The sequence below is a fragment of the Scyliorhinus torazame genome, chromosome 24 (genome assembly GCF_047496885.1).
Source record: "Scyliorhinus torazame isolate Kashiwa2021f chromosome 24, sScyTor2.1, whole genome shotgun sequence".
Taxonomy (NCBI): Eukaryota; Metazoa; Chordata; class Chondrichthyes; order Carcharhiniformes; family Scyliorhinidae; genus Scyliorhinus; species Scyliorhinus torazame.
Genome location: NC_092730.1, coordinates 20232789 through 20251325, shown reverse-complemented (window position 1 = coordinate 20251325; position 18537 = coordinate 20232789). Strand labels below are relative to the sequence as shown.

At 56.3% G+C, this 18537-nt stretch overlaps 1 protein-coding gene across 1 annotated transcript in view; it reads right to left on the bottom strand.

Moving 5' to 3' along the window:
- Positions 1-10673: 10673 nt before the first annotated feature.
- The window catches only part of LOC140400210 (neurexin-2-like), a 2085493-nt gene continuing 2077629 nt past the window's right edge, over positions 10674-18537 (bottom strand). The window contains exon 12 of the mRNA XM_072489678.1: positions 10674-11000. Coding sequence (XP_072345779.1) covers positions 10696-11000 — 305 coding nt within the window. The 3' untranslated portion in view covers positions 10674-10695. The remainder of the gene's footprint in view (positions 11001-18537) is intronic.

Genomic DNA, 18537 nt, shown 5'->3' with positions numbered 1-18537 from the left:
GCACTGTCAGAGGGTCAGTACTGAGGGAGTGCTGCACTGTCAGAGGGTCAGTACTGAGGGAGTGCTGCACTGTCAGAGAGTCAGTACTGAGGCAGGGCTGCACTGTCAGAGGGCCAGTACTGAGGCAGGGCTGCCCTGTCAGAGGGTCAGTACTGAGGGAGTGCTGCACTGTCAGAGGGTCAGTACTGAGGGGTTGCTGCACTGTCGGAGGCTCAGTACTGAGGGAGTGCTGCACTGTCAGTAGGTCAGTACTTAGGGAGATCTGCACGGTCAGAGGGTCAGTACTGAGGGAGTGCTGCACTGTCAGTAGGTCAGTACTGAGGCAGGGCTGCACTGTCAGAGGGTCAGTACTGAGGGAGTGCTGCACTGTCAGAGGGTCAGTACTGAGGGAGCGCCGCACTGTCAGAGGGTCAAAACTGAGGGAGCGCCACACTGTCAGAGGCTCATTATTGAGAGTGCTTCACTGTCGGAGGGTCAGTACGGAGGGAGAGCGACACAGTCAGAGGGTCAGTACTGAGGGAGTGCTGCACTGTCGTAGGGTCTGTACAGAGGGAGTGCTGCACTGTCAGACGGTCAGAACTGAGGGAGCGCCGCACTGTCAGAGGCTCAGTACTGAGGGAGTGCTGCACTGTCAGAAGGTCAGTACTGAGGGAGTGCCGCACTGTCAGAGGGTCTGAACTGAGGGAGAGCTGAACTGTCAGAGGGTCAGTACTGAGGGAGAGCGTCACTCTCAGAGAGTCAGTATTGTGAGAGCGCTGGACTGTCAGAGGGTCAGTACTGAGGGAGTGCTACATTGTCAGAGGTACAGTACTGAGGGAGTGCAACATTGTCAGAGGGACAGTACTGAGGGAGGGCGGAACTCTCAGAGAGTCAGTACTGAGGAGCGCTGCACTGTCAGAGTGTCAGTGTTGAGAGAGCGCGGTATTGTTAGAGGGTTAGTACTGTGGAGGTGCTGCACTGTCAGAGGGTCAGGACTGAGGGAGTGCTGCACTGTCAGAGGATCAGTATTGAGAGAGCGCTGAACTCTCAGAGAGTCAGTACTGAGGGAGCACTGCACTGTCAGAGGGTCAGTACTGAGGGAGTGCTGCACTGTCAGAGGGTCAGTACTGAGGGAGCGCTGCACTGTCAGAGGGTCAGTACTGAGGGAGTGCCGCACTGTCAGAGGGTCAGTACTGAGGGAGTGCTGCACTGTCAGAGGGTCAGTACTGAGGGAGTGCTGCACTGTTAAAGGGTCAGTACTGAGGGAGTGCTGCACTGTCAGAGGGTCAGTGCTGAGGGACTGCTGCACTGTCAGAGGGTCAGTACTGAGGGAGTGCCGCACTGTCAGAGGGTCAGTACTGAGGGAGTGCCGCACTGTCAGAGGGTCAGTACTGAGGGAGTGCTGCACTGATTGAGGGTCAGTGCTGAGGGACTGCTGCACTGTCAGAGGGTCAGTACTGAGGGAGTGCAACACTGTCGGAGGGTCAGTACTGAGGAGGTGCTGGACGGTGAGAGGGTCAGTACTGAGGCAGTGCTAACTGTCAGAGGGTCAGTACTGCGGGAGCGTTAAAATGTCATTGGGTCAGTACTGAGGGAGCGCAACACAGTCAGAGGGTCGGTAGTGAGGGAGTGCTGCACTGTCAGAGGTTCAGCACTGAGGCAGTGCTGCACTGACAGAGGGTCAGAACGAATGGAGTGCTGCAGTCAGAGGGTCAGTACTGAGGGAGTGCTGCACTGTCAGAGGGTCAGTACTGAGGGAGTGCTGCACTGACAGAGGGTCAGAACTGATGGAGCGCTGCACTGTCAGAGGGTCTGTACTGAGGGAGATCTGCAGTGTCAGAGGGTCAGTACTGAGGGAGTGCCGCACTGTCAGAGGGTCAATATTGAAAGAGTGCTTCACTGTCGGAGGGTCAGTAGAGGGTGCGCTGCATTGTCAGAGGGTCAGTACTGAGGGAGTGCTGCACTGTCAGAGGGTCAGTACTGAGGGAGATCTGCACTGTCAGAGGGTCAGTACTGAGGGAGTGCTGCACTGTCAGAGGGTCAGTATTGAGGGAGTGCTGCACTGTCAGAGAGTTAGTATTGAGGGAGTGCCGCACTGTCAGAGATTCAGTACTGAGGGAGTGCTGCACTGTCAGAGGGTCAGTACTGAGGGAGTGCTGCACTGTCGGAGGGTCAGTACTGAGGGTGCTGCACTGTCAGAGGATCAGTACTGAGGGAGTGCCGCACTGTCAGAGGGTCAGTGTTGAGAGAGCGCGGCACTGTCAGAGGGTCAGTGCTGAGGAAGTGCTGCACTGTCAGAGGGTCAGTACTGAGGGAGTGCCGCACTGTCAGAGGGTCAGTACTGAGGGAGTGCCGCACTGTCAGAGGGTCAGTATTGAGGGAGTGCGGCACTGTCAGAGGGTCAGTACTGAGGAAGTGTTGCACTGTCAGAGCGTCAGTACAGTGGGAGCGCTGCACTGTCAGAGGGTCAGACCTGAGGGAGTGCTGCACTGTCAGAAGGTCAGTACAGTGGGAGCGCTGCACTGTCAGAGGGTCAGACCTGAGGGAGTGCCGCACTGTCAGAGAGTCAGTACTGACGGAGTGCTGCACTGTCAGAGGGTCAGTACTGAGGGAGCGCAACACAGTCAGAGGGTCCGTAGTGAGCGAGTCCTGCACTGTCAGAGGGTCAGCACTGAGGTAGTGCAGCACTGACAGAGGGTCAGTACTGAGGGAGTGCTGCACTGTCAGAGGGTCAGTTCTGAGGGAGCGCCGCACTGTCAGAGAGTTAGTACTGAAGGAGCGCCGCACTGTCAGAGAGTCAGTACTGAGGAAGTGCCGCACTGTCAGATGGTCAGACCTAAGGGAGTGCTGCACTGTCACAGGGTCAAAACTGAGGGAGCGCCACACTGACAGAGGCTCATTATTGAGAGTGCTTCACTGTCGGAGGGTCAGTACGAAGGGAGAGTGACACAGTCAGAGGGTCAGTACTGAGGGAGTGCTGCACTGTCAGAGGGTCAGTACTGAGGGAGGGCTGCACTGACAGAGGGTCAGAACTAAGGGAGTGCTGCACTGCCAGAGGGTCAGTACTGAGGGACTCCTGCACTGTCAGAGGGTCAGTCCTGTGGGAGTGCTGCACTGTCAGAGGGTCAGTACTGATGGAGCGCTTCACTGTCAGAGGGTCAGTATTGAGTGAGTGCTGCACGGTCAGAGGTTCATTACTGAGGGAGAGCTGCACTGTCAGAGGGTCAGTATTGAGTGAGTGCTGCACTGTCAGAGGGTCAGTACTGAGGGAGCGCTGCACTGTCAGAGGGTCAGTGCTGAGGGAGTGCCGCACTGTCGGAGGGTCAGTACTGAGGGGTTGCTGCACTGTCGGAGGCTCAGTACTGGGGGAGTGCTGCACTGTCAGAGGGTCAGTACTGAGGGAGTGCTACACTGTCAGAGGGTCAGTACTGAGGTGTTGCCGCACTGTCGGAGGCTCAGTACTGAGGGAGTGCTGCACTGTCAGAGGGTCAGTACTGAGGGAGCGCTGCACTGTCAGAGGGTCAGTGCTGAGGGAGTGCCGCACTGTCGGAGGGTCAGTACTGAGGGGTTGCTGCACTGTCGGAGGCTCAGTACTGAGGGAGTGCTGCACTGTCAGAAGGTCAGTACTGAGGAGTGCTGCACTGTCAGAGGGTCAGTACTGAGGGAGTGCTGCACTGTCAGAGGGTCAGTACTGAGGGAGTGCTGCACTGTCAGTAGGTCAGTACTGACGAAGTGTTGCACTGACAGAGAGTTAGTACTGAGGCAGGGCTGCACTGTCAGAGGGTCAGTACTGAGGCAGGGCTGCCCTGTCAGAGGGTCAGTACTGAGGGAGCGCTGCACTGTCAGAGGGCCAGTACTGAGGCAGGGCTGCCCTGTCAGAGGGTCAGTACTGAGGGAGTGCTGCACTGTCAGAGGGTCAGTACTGAGGGGTTGCTGCACTGTCGGAGCCTCAGTACTGAGGGAGTGCTGCACTGTCAGTAGGTCAGTACTGAGGGAGATCTGCACTGTCAGAGGGTCGGTACTGAGGGAGTGCTGCACTGTCAGAGGGTGAAAACTGAGGGTGTGCTGCACTGTCAGTAGGTCAGTACTGAGGCAGGGCTGCACTGTCAGAGGGTCAGTACTGAGGGAGTGCTGCACTGTCAGAGGGTCAGTACTGAGGGAGCGCCGCACTGTCAGAGGGTCAAAACTGAGGGAGCGCCACACTGTCAGAGGCTCATTATTGAGAGTGCTTCACTGTCGGAGGGTCAGTACGGAGGGAGAGCGACACAGTCAGAGGGTCAGTACTGAGGGAGTGCTGCACTGTCGTAGGGTCTGTACAGAGGGAGTGCTGCACTGTCAGACGGTCAGAACTGAGGGAGCGCCGCACTGTCAGAGGCTCAGTACTGAGGGAGTGCTGCACTGTCAGAAGGTCAGTACTGAGGGAGTGCCGCACTGTCAGAGGGTCTGAACTGAGGGAGAGCTGAACTGTCAGAGGGTCAGTACTGAGGGAGAGCGTCACTCTCAGAGAGTCAGTATTGTGAGAGCGCTGGACTGTCAGAGGGTCAGTACTGAGGGAGTGCTACATTGTCAGAGGTACAGTACTGAGGGAGTGCAACATTGTCAGAGGGACAGTACTGAGGGAGGGCGGAACTCTCAGAGAGTCAGAACTGAGGAGCGCTGCACTGTCAGAGTGTCAGTGTTGAGAGAGCGCGGTATTGTAAGAGGGTTAGTACTGTGGAGGTGCTGCACTGTCAGAGGGTCAGGACTGGGGGAGTGCTGCACTGTCAGAGGATCAGTATTGAGAGAGCGCTGAACTCTCAGAGAGTCAGTACTGAGGGAGCACTGCACTGTCAGAGGGTCAGTACTGAGGGAGTGCTGCACTGTCAGAGGGTCAGTACTGAGGGAGCGCTGCACTGTCAGAGGGTCAGTACTGAGGGAGTGCCGCACTGTCAGAGGGTCAGTACTGAGGGAGTGCTGCACTGTCAGAGGGTCAGTACTGAGGGAGTGCTGCACTGTTAAAGGGTCAGTACTGAGGGAGTGCTGCACTGTCAGAGGGTCAGTGCTGAGGGACTGCTGCACTGTCAGAGGGTCAGTACTGAGGGAGTGCCGCACTGTCAGAGGGTCAGTACTGAGGGAGTGCCGCACTGTCAGAGGGTCAGTACTGAGGGAGTGCTGCACTGTCAGAGGGTCAGTGCTGAGGGACTGCTGCACTGTCAGAGGGTCAGTACTGAGGGAGTGCAACACTGTCGGAGGGTCAGTACTGAGGAGGTGCTGGACGGTGAGAGGGTCAGTACTGAGGGAGTGCCGCACTGTCAGAGGGTCAGTACTGCGGGAGCGTTAAAATGTCATTGGGTCAGTACTGAGGGAGCGCAACACAGTCAGAGGGTCGGTAGTGAGGGAGTCCTGCACTGTCAGAGGTTCAGCACTGAGGCAGTGCTGCACTGACAGAGGGTCAGAACGAATGGAGTGCTGCAGTCAGAGGGTCAGTACTGAGGGAGTGCTGCACTGTCAGAGGGTCAGTACTGAGGGAGTGCCGCACTGTCAGAGGGTCAATATTGAAAGAGTGCTTCACTGTCGGAGGGTCAGTAGAGGGTGCGCTGCATTGTCAGAGGGTCAGTACTGAGGGAGTGCTGCACTGTCAGAGGGTCAGTACTGAGGGAGATCTGCACTGTCAGAGGGTCAGTACTGAGGGAGTGCTGCACTGTCAGAGGGTCAGTATTGAGGGAGTGCTGCACTGTCAGAGAGTTAGTATTGAGGGAGTGCCGCACTGTCAGAGATTCAGTACTGAGGGAGTGCTGCACTGTCAGAGGGTCAGTACTGAGGGAGTGCTGCACTGTCGGAGGGTCAGTACTGAGGGTGCTGCACTGTCAGAGGGTCAGTACTGAGGGAGTGCCGCACTGTCAGAGGGTCAGTGTTGAGAGAGCGCGGCACTGTCAGAGGGTCAGTGCTGAGGGAGTGCTGCACTGTCAGAGGGTCAGTACTGAGGGAGTGCCGCACTGTCAGAGGGTCAGTACTGAGGGAGTGCCGCACTGTCAGAGGGTCAGTACTGAGGGAGTGCGGCACTGTCAGAGGGTCAGTACTGAGGGAGTGCAGCACAGTCAGAGGGTCGGTAGTGAGGGAGTCCTGCACTGTCAGAGAGTCAGTACTGAAGGAGTGCCGCACTGTCAGAGGGTCAGTACTGAGGGAGCGCCGCACTGTCAGAGGGTCAGTACTGAGGGAGTGCCGCACTGTCAGAGAGTCAGTACTGAGGGAGTGATGCACTGTCAGAGGGTCAGTACTGAGGGAGTGCTGCACTGTCAGAGGGTCAGTACTGAGGGAGTGCCGCACTGTCAGAGGGTCAGTACTGAGGGAGTGCTCAAAATTCAGTGATGTCGAAATTCAGAGCAGACTTTTAAGTGACTCCCCTGCTGTCCGAATGTCGGGTTTTGGGACGAGATGCGTTGTTGGGCAGTGGCCCGCTGTCTGTGTCCCAGCCACAATGAACACCTCAACCACTGGCTGTAAAATCAAGATGATGTGGTCCATTATCTCACCGTTGATCGCGGGATCTTTCTGTGCAAAATCAGAATCCGCATTTTCGACATTACAACAGTGAGTACATTTCCGATAACTAACCTCATTGGCTGTGCGAATCTGTCGGAAGGTGCTACATAATTTCAAACCTTTCTTTCGTTGACTTGAATGGAGTCCAGCAGCCTTGCGTTACAGAAGAACCGATCGCTTCTTTTATTGCGTGCTTCAACCGGTCAAGCCTTTATTGCCCATCCCGAATTGCCCCTCGAGAGGGCGGCGGGTTAGCCGCCATCTTGAACCCGCCGCAGTCCCGTGAGGTGTAGGTACACCCACAGTGCTGTTAGGGAGGGAGTTCCCAGGATTTTGACCCCAGCCACAGTGAAGGAACGGCCGATATATTTCCGAGTCGGGATGGCGAGCGGCTCGGAGAGGGGGGGGACTTGCAGGCGGGGGTGTTCCCCGTGCGTCTGCTGCCGCCCTCGTCCTTCTAGACGGTAGAGGTGGCGGGTTTGGAAAGTGCTGTCGAAGGAGCGAGTGGCTGCGGGGCATCTTGTAGACGGTGCACACGGCTGCCGCTGCGCGTCGGGGGCGGAGGGGGTGAATGTTAGCGTGTCGATCGAGCGGGGCTGCTTTGCCCTGGACGGTGTCGAGCTTCTCGAGTGTCGTTGGGAGCCGCGCTCATCCAGGCGAGTGGAGAGTATTCCCTCACACTCCTGACTTGTGCCTGGTGGATGGCGGGGAAGCGGGAGATTAATTACTCCCGTGTCGGGTTCCCAGCTGACCTGCTCGAGTACCAGTGACAGCACAATTGGATTTGTGCCTGAGTTCCATTCGAAATGCGGCGATCTCGATCTGAGTCTCGCTAAGACGTGCGCCCTGTACATGAAGTTAGTCAATGAGAACTCCCAGCCCATACGAATTATATAATCAATTTGTATTTTGCTCTGATAGATTTACACTTAATTGTGAGGCAGTTTCACGAGCAACACTTTACAATAACATTGAGTAGTACATGGAGATATAAGGGTATCACACAGTATTCACAACCCAACCAATCGTTTTGTTTTCTGGCGGGGGGCCTTGCAGCGGGGGGCGGGGGGCCGAACTCTGTACGATTTTTATTTATATATAAAAAAAAGGAGATCCCTTCAGATCCTGTGACCCAAGGGGACAGGGAGATACCAAAATCAGACACAACCGAAGACATAACGTTGGGGCTTTTATAGTCAACCAGTAAAACTGAACCGTGGGCATGGGGTGCGGGATGGGCGGGGTTTGTGACGCCCACGGACTCCCTTTTTTTTTTCATTTCGGGCTCCCCCCCCCCCCCCCCCCACACACACACACACACACACGCACAGCCCTCGCCATGACCCTGCGATCCCCCCCCCCCCGCCCAGAAACATATAGGGAGGGGGCTGCGGGAGTGAAATTCGGGGAAAGTGGGGGTATGGGTGGGGACGAGCGAGGAGGAATTTCTTCAGCCAGAGGGTTGGTGAATCTGTGGGACTCTTTGCCGCAGACGGCTGTGTGGGAGGCCAAATCACGGAGTGTCTTGAAGACAGAGATGGATAGGTTCCTGATTAATGAGGGGATCAGGGGTTATGGGGGGAAGGCAGGAGAATGGGGGTGAGAGAAACATCAGCCATGATTGAATGGCGGAGCAGACTCGATGGGGATTGGCTAGGTGGGGCAGGGAGATAGGGGGTCGGAGGGGTGCAGGAATGGTGGGGATGCGGGGCGAGGATGGGAATGTGGTGGTGGTGGTGGGGGGGAGACTGGTGTTTGCGGGGTCAGGAAAGGTGGCGAGGACAGGGTGTGGGGTGATTTGAAGAGCTGGATGTCCGCGTGCAAGTAGTTGGGGAGCTGGAAATGGATGTTGTTGACACCTTCACACCGCGAAACAATGTCACATACACGCACACACACACACACACACACACACTGGGGGTGTACACGGTGCTGAAACCCCGTGCACCAGCCCAGCACCACCCTGCTCCGCCACACGGGGCAGGCCCCTCGCGTCACGCCGCACCGCCAGCAGGCCATTGTCCGTAGGAGCCCAATGAGGCGGCCATCTTGGCAAGAAGCCATTTTGTGTCCCTCTTTGCGTCGCTCTCCTCCGATGCCTTGTCAAGGACGGGCGGCGCTCTCTCGGCGCAAAACCTTTGGGGCCTTTGTCTTTATCTTTTTTTTCCAAAATTTGTGTTTGAAAGTCTGCAGGCTGGAGCCAACTGGGAAAGAACCTTTCGACGCCGATTTAATTCCGGTCTCTCCCTCTCGCTCTCGCTCTCCCGCAACCGGGCCTGCGCTCTCTTCCCTGCTCCAAACGAATCCTCCAAGCTTCTCCGCGCTCCCCGGTGAACCAGGGGGGAGGCGCTGCTCGCCTCGGCCCAGCTGTAGGCCCGAGAAATGGGAATGAAGAGGCAGGAGGGGGGAACGGTGGGGGGGGGGGGGTGGTGAGGAGGGGGGATTGGAGTAGGGAACTGCGGGGGGGGGGGGGGGGAAGGAGGGGTGGTTGGGGATCAGGGCGAGAGGTACGTGGTCTTCCCTCCACTCGACGCTCGCCAAATCCGACGAGGTTTCCAAAGTCTTGCGTTGGCATCCCAGGGAAACCGGGGTGGGGGGGGGGGTGGGGGGGTGGGGGGGTGGGGGGGGGGATCGACACACATTTCAGTTATGTAATAATACACAATAGCACCTTGGTACAAGAGTTGGGGCGATGGGGGGGATGGCGGGGGGAGGTTAGTAATGGTCATCGCTGGTCTCCCTTGGCAAAGGCCTGGGTCGAGTGCAGACGTCAGGCCTGGGTTTGTTCGCCTGGCATTGCGATCTCGTTATTGTCCTCTGCAGGACACCCGCACGCAAGAGAGAGGGAGGGAGAGGGAGAGGCGGGTGGGGAGAAGGTTTTGGGGGATGGGATGCCGATCAGTCATTAGAACGGTCCGTTTCTCTCGCCGGGGCTCGGGAAGCCGCCCTCAGCCGCGCGTTCCCGTGGAATCCTCGAAGGTCGCTTCCACCGAGCCGGGAACCCAGGCCGTGAGGGGAACGGAAAATACACTCCCTTGCGCGCACACGCACACACATGCGCAAACACACACATCGATGGACACACCCATCAGGTGTGCAAACACACTCACACAGATGGACACACATGTGCGTGTGAAAAAAACTCTCACACAGATGGACACACATGTGCGTGTGAAAAAACTCTCACACACACATGTGCGCGCACACACACACACAAGCACACACGGACACACACTCACTGATGGATGCACAAGGACACCCACATGCGCGTCTGCAAACTCAGTCACACACGTGGGCATGCATGCGCACGCACATGTAGACACAAAGCTCACACAGATGTGGACACACGCAACACACATGGGGACACTCAGACTCACACACGTACAAACAAGCACGTGCACATGCTCACATACACATGTGTACATGTACGCACACACAAGCAGCCACACACACATATGGACACACACATGCAGACACACATACATGAACACTCATACATGCGGACACACAGGAACACACATGTACACGCACACACTTGCAGACACACACACATGTATACACACACACGCGCACACATGTACACACACGCGCGCACACATGTACACACACACGCGCACACATGTACACACACGCGCACATGTACACACACGCGCGCACACATGTACACACACACGCGCACACATGTACACACACGCGCACATGTACACACACGCGCACACACATGTACATACACACGCGCACACATGTAGACGCACACAAACGCGCGCACACACAGCCAACAGGTTCGGGCCTTCTCCCCACCAGCCCCCAGTCGATACCGTCAGGTAAAAGGAGACGCTAATCGGGTCAGACCGAACGGTTCCCGCCCCCCCCCCCCCCACACCGCTCCAACCCCCTCCCCACTCTCTCTCCCCCATCCCCCCCCCCGTACTCCGTCGCCTCATTCCCCGGGGCACTCAGACCTTCGGGACAACGCCTCTGTCCCTGTTGCGAAAACAAAAGACGTGCGCTGCGCGCGATCGCGCGCGGGCCTCGCTCCCGTTCCCTTTGTTCTTCGCCACCGGCCGGTTTGGCCCGGACGCCCTTCCCAACACCCCCCCAACCCCACCCCCGCTAACCCCAATCAGCTCCCCCCCACCCTCCCCTCCCCCCCCCCCTTCCCTTCCCCTCCCCCCACCCTCCCGTGGTGCCTCTTCAAACGTAATACTCTTTGTCCTTGTTCTTTTTGCTCTTGGTCATACTCTTGGCCGAGGGGCTCTGCTTCTCCTTGACAATGGTGCCGTTGGTCTGCGCCGAGTTGGTGATATAGTTGCGGCTCTGGTCCACCTGGTAGGAGCCCTCGTCCCGGTTGCGGTACTTGTACATGGCGTAGAGGAGGATCAGGATGCAGAGGGCAGCCGCCGCCACGATGCCGACCACCATGCCCGTGGTGCTGCTGGACTCCCGGATGACCTCCACCGCCCCCGGGGGGCCGCCCGCCGCCGATCCGGTCGGGTTGGCTGTGGGCACACGGTGAAAATTGGGGGGAGAGGTTACTGCGGGGTGGCGGGCCTGGGTCTTGCGATCGGAGGAGGAGGAGGAGGGGGCGGTGGGCAAGGGGGGCAGGATGAGCTCGGGGGGGTGGGGCGGCCGGGGGCTCTCGCGGGTGTTGAGCTTGCCGGCTGGCAGCTTGCGGATCATGTCCGGCGGGGGGGACGAGGAGGAGGAGGAGGAGGTCAGGACGTCGGGGGGCCCGGTGAGCCCGGGCCCTCGCCCCGGCGGCCGGTGACCCCGGGACTTGGAGATCTGGGGGTCGGCCAACAGGGTGCGGTCGGTGACCAGGGGGAAGGTGGCGTAGAAGTCCTCGTCGTCCGTGGGCGGGAGGCTGGAGTCGAACACCTCGCCCGAGCCGTAGCCGGACGCCACCATCACGTCATCGCAGTCATCGTCCCGCTCCAGGAGGCAGGGCGCGCCCACCTTGGACGTCAGGGTCAGTGACTCTTCGGTGGCCTCGATGACGTTGAGGAACGGGTGGAAGGTGGGGGGAGGGGGGACGAAGGGCAAGCGGGTGACGATGGCCGGGATTTCTAAGGCGTCCTCCGTGATAATGGGCAGAATGAGCTCGCCACCTGAAGGGAGACAAATAGAGATTGGGGGGGGGGGGTGGTTTGGGGGGGGGGGGGGAGCGGGTAGAGGGGTAGAGAGAGTCGGGGGAGGGGGTGGGGTACGAGAAAAGGCGTTAATGCCGGCCTCTCAAACTGGCGGACCACACAACACAGACAAGAGAAAGAATCACAGCTTTAATCGAACTCTAATTAATCTCCGACCGCCGTGTCTTTTTAAAGAAAGCGAAAATGCGCCTTTAACACGCACTAAAATCTCTCGACGGTCGGTTCTGGTAAAAAATGTTTTCCCGTACTTTTTTTTTTATTTAAGAAAAGGATTCTTAAAATACACACACACACAGACGCAAAAAAAACACTGCTTCGTTTCGCTAGGCGATTTTTTTTTTCTTATTCTTAACCTTAATTTTTTTTCACGCTCTTTTTAAAAGGTAAAGAATCCTAAAATGTGACTTTTTTTTTTTACAGAGAAAATAGCAGACCACGGAATTAGGAACTTACATCAATAAATTGGCCCCATGATATGTGCATGAAGAAAAAAATTACAAAAAACAAAGTTGTATAAGAATGTCCTGCGCAAAGATCAACTTTTTTTTTCTCTCTCTCTCACACTCTCTCTCTCTCTCTTCTACATTATTCCCGAGACTAGTTCCCGGTTTCACTTTTTTAAAATTTCCTCTCGTTTTTTTATTTCTCTCTCTCTTTTTCTCTCTCTCTCTCTTTCTTTTCGTTTACAAGAAAAGGCAATTGCTTGATGCTTAAGTCTCTTTGTCCTATTTCTGTAGGCCCCGGAAGGTGCCATTTTTCATCCCCTCCCGCACCTTACTTTGACCCCCTCTTCATCCCGGATCCCCCCCCCCCCCCGGCTTTCAATACCCCCATCCCTCCCTCCTTAACCCCCCCCAATGTGCGATACCCCCATCCCTCCCTCGTGGTCACCCCCCAATGTGCGATACCCTCATCCCTCCCTCCTTAACCCCCCAGATCTTCGATCAGCATTCTTCCCTCCTGGACACCCCCTGATGTGCGATACCCCCATCCCTCCCTCGTGGTCACCCCCCAATATGCGATGCCCACATCCCTCCCTCGTGGTCACCCCCCAATATGCGATGTCCACATCCCTCTCTCCTTAACCACCACCCCCGATCTTCGATCCGCAATTCCTTCCTCCCGGACCCCCGGGGTGGGATTCGCCGGTCGGCCACGCCAAAATTGCGCCCGTCGATGGGCCGGACAAGCCTCGCTGGCGCCGAATTCGGGGCCGGCGCTGCTCTTGCGATGCTCCGCCCTCTCCGAAACGGCATGCTCGTAGAGTACGACGCGCGCAGTCGTGGAGGCCTCGGGACGTTAACTGAGAGCCCCCACCCACCCGGGTTCCGCCCCCCCTCCCCCCGCTGGGTTGAGTTCCCAACTGGGTCACTGGGAGACAGAGTGAACACTGGGTCACTGGGACACTGAGTGGACACTGGGTCACTGGGACACTGAGTGGACACTGGGTCACTGGGACACTGAGTGGACACTGGGTCACTGGGACACTGAGTGGACACTGGGTCACTGGGACACTGAGTGGACATTGGGTCACTGGGACACTGAGTGGACACTGGGTCACTGGGACACTGAGTGGACACTGGGTCACTGGGACACTGAGTGGACACTGGGTCACTGGGACACTGAGTGGACACTGGGTCACTGGGACACTGAGTGGACACTGGGTCACTGGGACACTGAGTGGACACTGGGTCACTGGGACACTGAGTGGACACTGGGTCACTGGGACACTGAGTGGACACTGGGTCACTGGGACACTGAGTGGACACTGGGTCACTGGGACACTGAGTGGACACTGGGTCACTGGGACACTGAGTGGACACTGGGTCACTGGGACACTGAGTGGACACTGGGTCACTGAGTGGACACTTGGTCACTGAGTGGACACTGGGTCACTGGGAAACTGAGTGGACACTGGGTCACTGGGACAATGAGTGGACACTGGGTCACTGACAGACTGAGTGGACACTGGGTCACTGGGAGACAGAGTGGACACTGGGTCACTGGGAGACAGAGTGGACACTGGGTCACTGGGACACTGAGTGGTCACTGGGACACTGAGTGGACACTGGGACACTGAGTGGACACTGGGTCACTGGGTCACTGGGACACTGAGTGGACACTGGGTCACTGAGTGGACACTGGGTCACTGAGTGGACACTGGGTCACTGGGAGACAGAGTGGACACTGGGTCACTGGGAGACAGAGTGGACACTGGGTCACTGGGACACTGAGCGGTCACTGGGACACTGAGTGGACACTGGGTCACTGGGACACTGAGTGGACACTGGGTCACTGAGTGGACACTGGGTCACTGGGAAACTGAGTGGACACTGGGTCACTGGGACAATGAGTGGACACTGGGACACTGAGTGGACACTGGGTCACTGGGACACTGAGTGGACACTGGGTCACTGGGACACTGAGTGGACACTGGGTCACTGGGACACTGAGTGGACACTGGGTCACTCAGTGGACACTGGGTCACTGGGACACTGAGTGGACACTGGGTCACTGGGACACTGAGTGGACACTGGGACACTGAGTGGACACTGAGTGGACACTGGGTCACTGGGACACTGAGTGGACACTGGGAGACAGGGTGGACACTGGGTCACTGGGACACTGAGTCACTGGGATGAGAGGGGAGATTTAATAATGGGAGATGAGGAAATGGCTGAGGAACTGAACAGGTGTTTTGGGTCAGTCTTCACAGTGGAAGACACAAATAACATGCCAGTGACTGATGGAAATGAGGCTATGACAGGTGAGGACCTTGAGAGGATTGTTATCACCAAGGAGGTAGTGATGGGCAAGCTAATGGGGCTAAAGGTAGACAAGTCTCCTGGACCTGATGGAATGCATCCCAGAGTGCTAAAAGAGATGGCTAGGGAAATTGCAAATGCACTAGTGATAATTTACCAAGATTCACTAGACTCTGGGGTGGTCCCGGCGGATTGGAAATTAGCAAACGTGACACCACTGTTTAAAAAAGGAGGTAGGCAGAAAGCGAGTAATTATAGGAGAGTGAGCTTAACTTCGGTTGTAGGGAAGATGCTGTAATCTATCATCAAGGAAGAAATAGCGAGGCATCTGGATGGAAATTGTCCCATTGGGCAGACGCAGCATGGGTTCATAAAGGGCAGGTCGTGCCTAACTAATTTAGTAGAATTTTTTGAGGACATTAACAGTGCGGTAGATAACGGGGAGCCAATGGATATGGTATATCTGGATTTCCAGAAAGCCTTTGACAAGGTGCCACACAAAAGGTTGCTGCATAAGATAAAGATGCATGGCATTAAGGGGAAAGTAGTAGCATGGATAGAGGATTGGTTAATTAATAGAAAGCAAAGAGTGGGGATTAATGGGTGTTTCTCTGGTTGGCAATCAGTAGCTAGTGGTGTCCCTCAGGGATCAGTGTTGGGCCCACAACTGTTCACAATTTACATAGATAATTTGGAGTTGGGGACGAAGGGCAATGTGTCCAAGTTTGCAGACGACACTAAGATAAGTGGTAAAGCAAAAAGTGCAGAGGATACTGGAAGTCTGCAGAGGGATTTGGATAGGCTAAGTGAATGGGCTAGGGTCTGGCAGATGGAATACAATGTTGACAAATGTGAGGTTATCCATTTTGGTAGGAATAACAGCAAAAGGGATTATTATTTAAATGATAAAATATTAAAACATGCTGCTGTGCAGAGAGACCTGGGTGTGCTAGTGCATGAGTCGCAAAAAGTTGGTTTACAGGTGCAACAGGTGATTAAGGCGGCAAATGGAATTTTGTCCTTCATTGCTAGAGGGATGGAGTTTAAGACTAGGGAGGTTATGCTGCAATTGTATAAGGTGTTAGTGAGGCCACACCTGGAGTATTGTGTTCAGTTTTGGTCTCCTTACTTGAGAAAGGACGTACTGGCACTGGAGGGTGTGCAGAGGAGATTCACTAGGTTAATCCCAGAGCTGAAGGGGTTGGATTACGAGGAGAGGTTGAGTAGACTGGGACTGTACTCGTTGGAATTTAGAAGGATGAGGGGGGATCTTATAGAAACATATAAGATTATGAAGGGAATAGATAGGATAGATGCGGGCAGGTTGTTTACACTGGCGGGTGAAAGCAGAACTAGGGGGCATAGCCTCAAAATAAGGGGAAGTAGATTTAGGACCGAGTTTAGGAGGAACTTCTTCACCCAAATGGTTGTGAATCTCTGGAATTCCCTGCCCAGTGAAGCAGTAGAGGCTCCTTGATTAAATGTTTTTAAGATAAAGATAGATAGAATTTTGAAGAATAAAAGGATTAAGGGTTATGGTGTTCGGGCCGGAAAGTGGAGCTGAGTCCACAAAAGATCAGCCATGATCTCATTGAATGGTGGAGCAGGCTCGAGGGGCCAGATGGCCTACTCCTGCTCCTAGTTCTTATGTTCTTATGACACTGGGTCACTGGGACACTGAGTGGACACTGGGACACTGAGTGGACACTGGGTCACTGGGACACTGAGTGGACACTGGGACACAGAGTGGACATTGGGACACTGAGTGGACACTGGGACACTGAGTGGACACTGGGAAACTGAGTGGTCACTGGGTCACTGGGACACTGAGTGGACACTGGGTCACTGGGAGACTGAGTGGACACTGGGTCACTGGGAGACAGAGTGGACACTGGGTCACTGGGCGACAGAGTGGACACTGGGTCAATAGGAGACAGAGTGGACACTGGGTCACAGGGAGACAGAGTGGACACTGGGTCACTGGGAGACAGAGTGGACACAGGGTCACTGGGACACTGAGTGGACACTGGGTCACTGGGACTGAGTGGACACTGGGTGACTGACAGACTGAGTGGACACTGTGTCACTGGGACACTGAGTGGACACTGGGTCACTAGGAGACAGAGTGGACACCGGGTCACTGGGAGACAGAGTGGACACTGGGTCAGTGGGAGACAGAGTGGACACTGGGTCACTGGGAGACAGAGTGGACACTGGGTCACTGAGTGGTCACTGGGACACTGAGTGGACACTGGGTCACTGGGAGACAGAGTGGACACTGGGTCACTGGGAGACAGAGTGGACACTGGGTCACTGGGTCACTGAGTGGTCACAGGGACACTGAGTGGACACTGGGTCACTGGGAGACTGAGTGGACACTGGGTCACTGGGACACTTAGTGGACACTGGGTCACTAGGACACTGAGTGGACACTGGGTCACTGAGAGACAGAGTGGACACTAGGTCACTGGGCGACAGAGTGGACACTGGGTCACTGGGAAACAGAGTGGACACTGGGTCACTGAGTGGTCCCTGGGACACTGAGCAGACACTGGGTCACTGGGAGACTGAGTGGACACTGGGTCACTGGGACACTGACAGACTGAGTGGACACTGGGTCACTGGGACACTGAGTGGACACTGGGTCACTGGGAGAGAGAGTGGACACTGGGTCACTGGGTGACAGAGTGGACACTGGGTCACTGGGGGACAGAGTGGACACTGGGTCACTGGGAGATAGAGTGGACACTGGGTCACTGGGACACTGAGTGGACACTGGGTCACTGACAGACTGAGTGGACACTGGGTCACTGGGACACTGAGTGGACACTGGGTCACTGGGAGAGAGAGTGGACACTGGGTCACTGGGAGACAGAGTGGACACTGGGTCACTGAGTGGTCACAGGGACACTGAGTGGACACTGGGTTACTGGGAGACAGAGTGGACACTGGGTCACTGGGAGACAGAGTGGACAAAGGGTCACTGGGACACTGAGTGGACACTGGGTCACTGGGACTGAGTGGACACTGGGTCACTGACAGACTGAGTGGACACTGGGTCACTGGGACACTGAGTGGACACTGGGTCACTGGGAGACAGAGTGGACACTGGGTCACTGGGCGCCAGAGTGGACACTGGGTCACTAGGAGACAGAGTGGACACTGGGCCACTGAGTGGTCACTGGGACACTGAGCAGACACTGGGTCACTGGGAGACTGAGTGGACACTGGGTCACTGGGACACTGAGTGGACACTGGGTCACTGGGACACTGAGTGGACACTGGGTCACTGGGACACTGAGTGGACACTGGGTCACTGGGAGACAGAGTGGACACTGGGTCACTGGGAGACAGAGTGGACACTGGGTCACTGGGAGACAGAGTGGACACTGGGTCACTGGGAGACAGAGTGGACACTGGGTCACTGGGAGACAGAGTGGACACTGGGTCACTGAGTGGTCACTGGGACACTGAGTGGACACTGGATCACTGGGACACTTAGTGGACACTGGGTCACTGTGAGACTGAGTGGACACTGGGTCACTGGGAGACAGAGTGGACACTGGGTCACTGGGAGACAGAGTGGACACAGGGTCACTGGGACACAGAGTGGACACTGGGTCACTGGGACTGAGTGGACACTGGGACTGAGTGGACACTGGGTCACTGAGTGGACACTGGGTCATTGACAGACTGAGTGGACACAGGGTCACTGGGACACTGAGTGGACACTGGGTCACTGGGAGACAGAGTGGACACCGGGTCACTGGGCGACAGAGTGGACACTGGGTCACTGGGAGACAGAGTGGACTCTGGGTCACTGGGAGACAGAGTGGACACTGGGTCACTAGGTCACTGAGTGGTCACAGGGACACTGAGTGGACACTGGGAGACTGAATGGACACTGGGTCACTGGGAGACAGAGTGGACACTGGGTCACTGGGAAACAGAGTGGACACTGGGTCACTGGGAGACTGAGTGGACACTGGGACACTTAGTGGACACTGGGTCACTGGGACACTGAGTGGACTCTGGGTCACTGGGACACTGAGTGGACACTGGGTCACTGGGAGACTGAGTGGACACTGGGTCACTGAGTGGTCACTGGGACACTGAGTGGA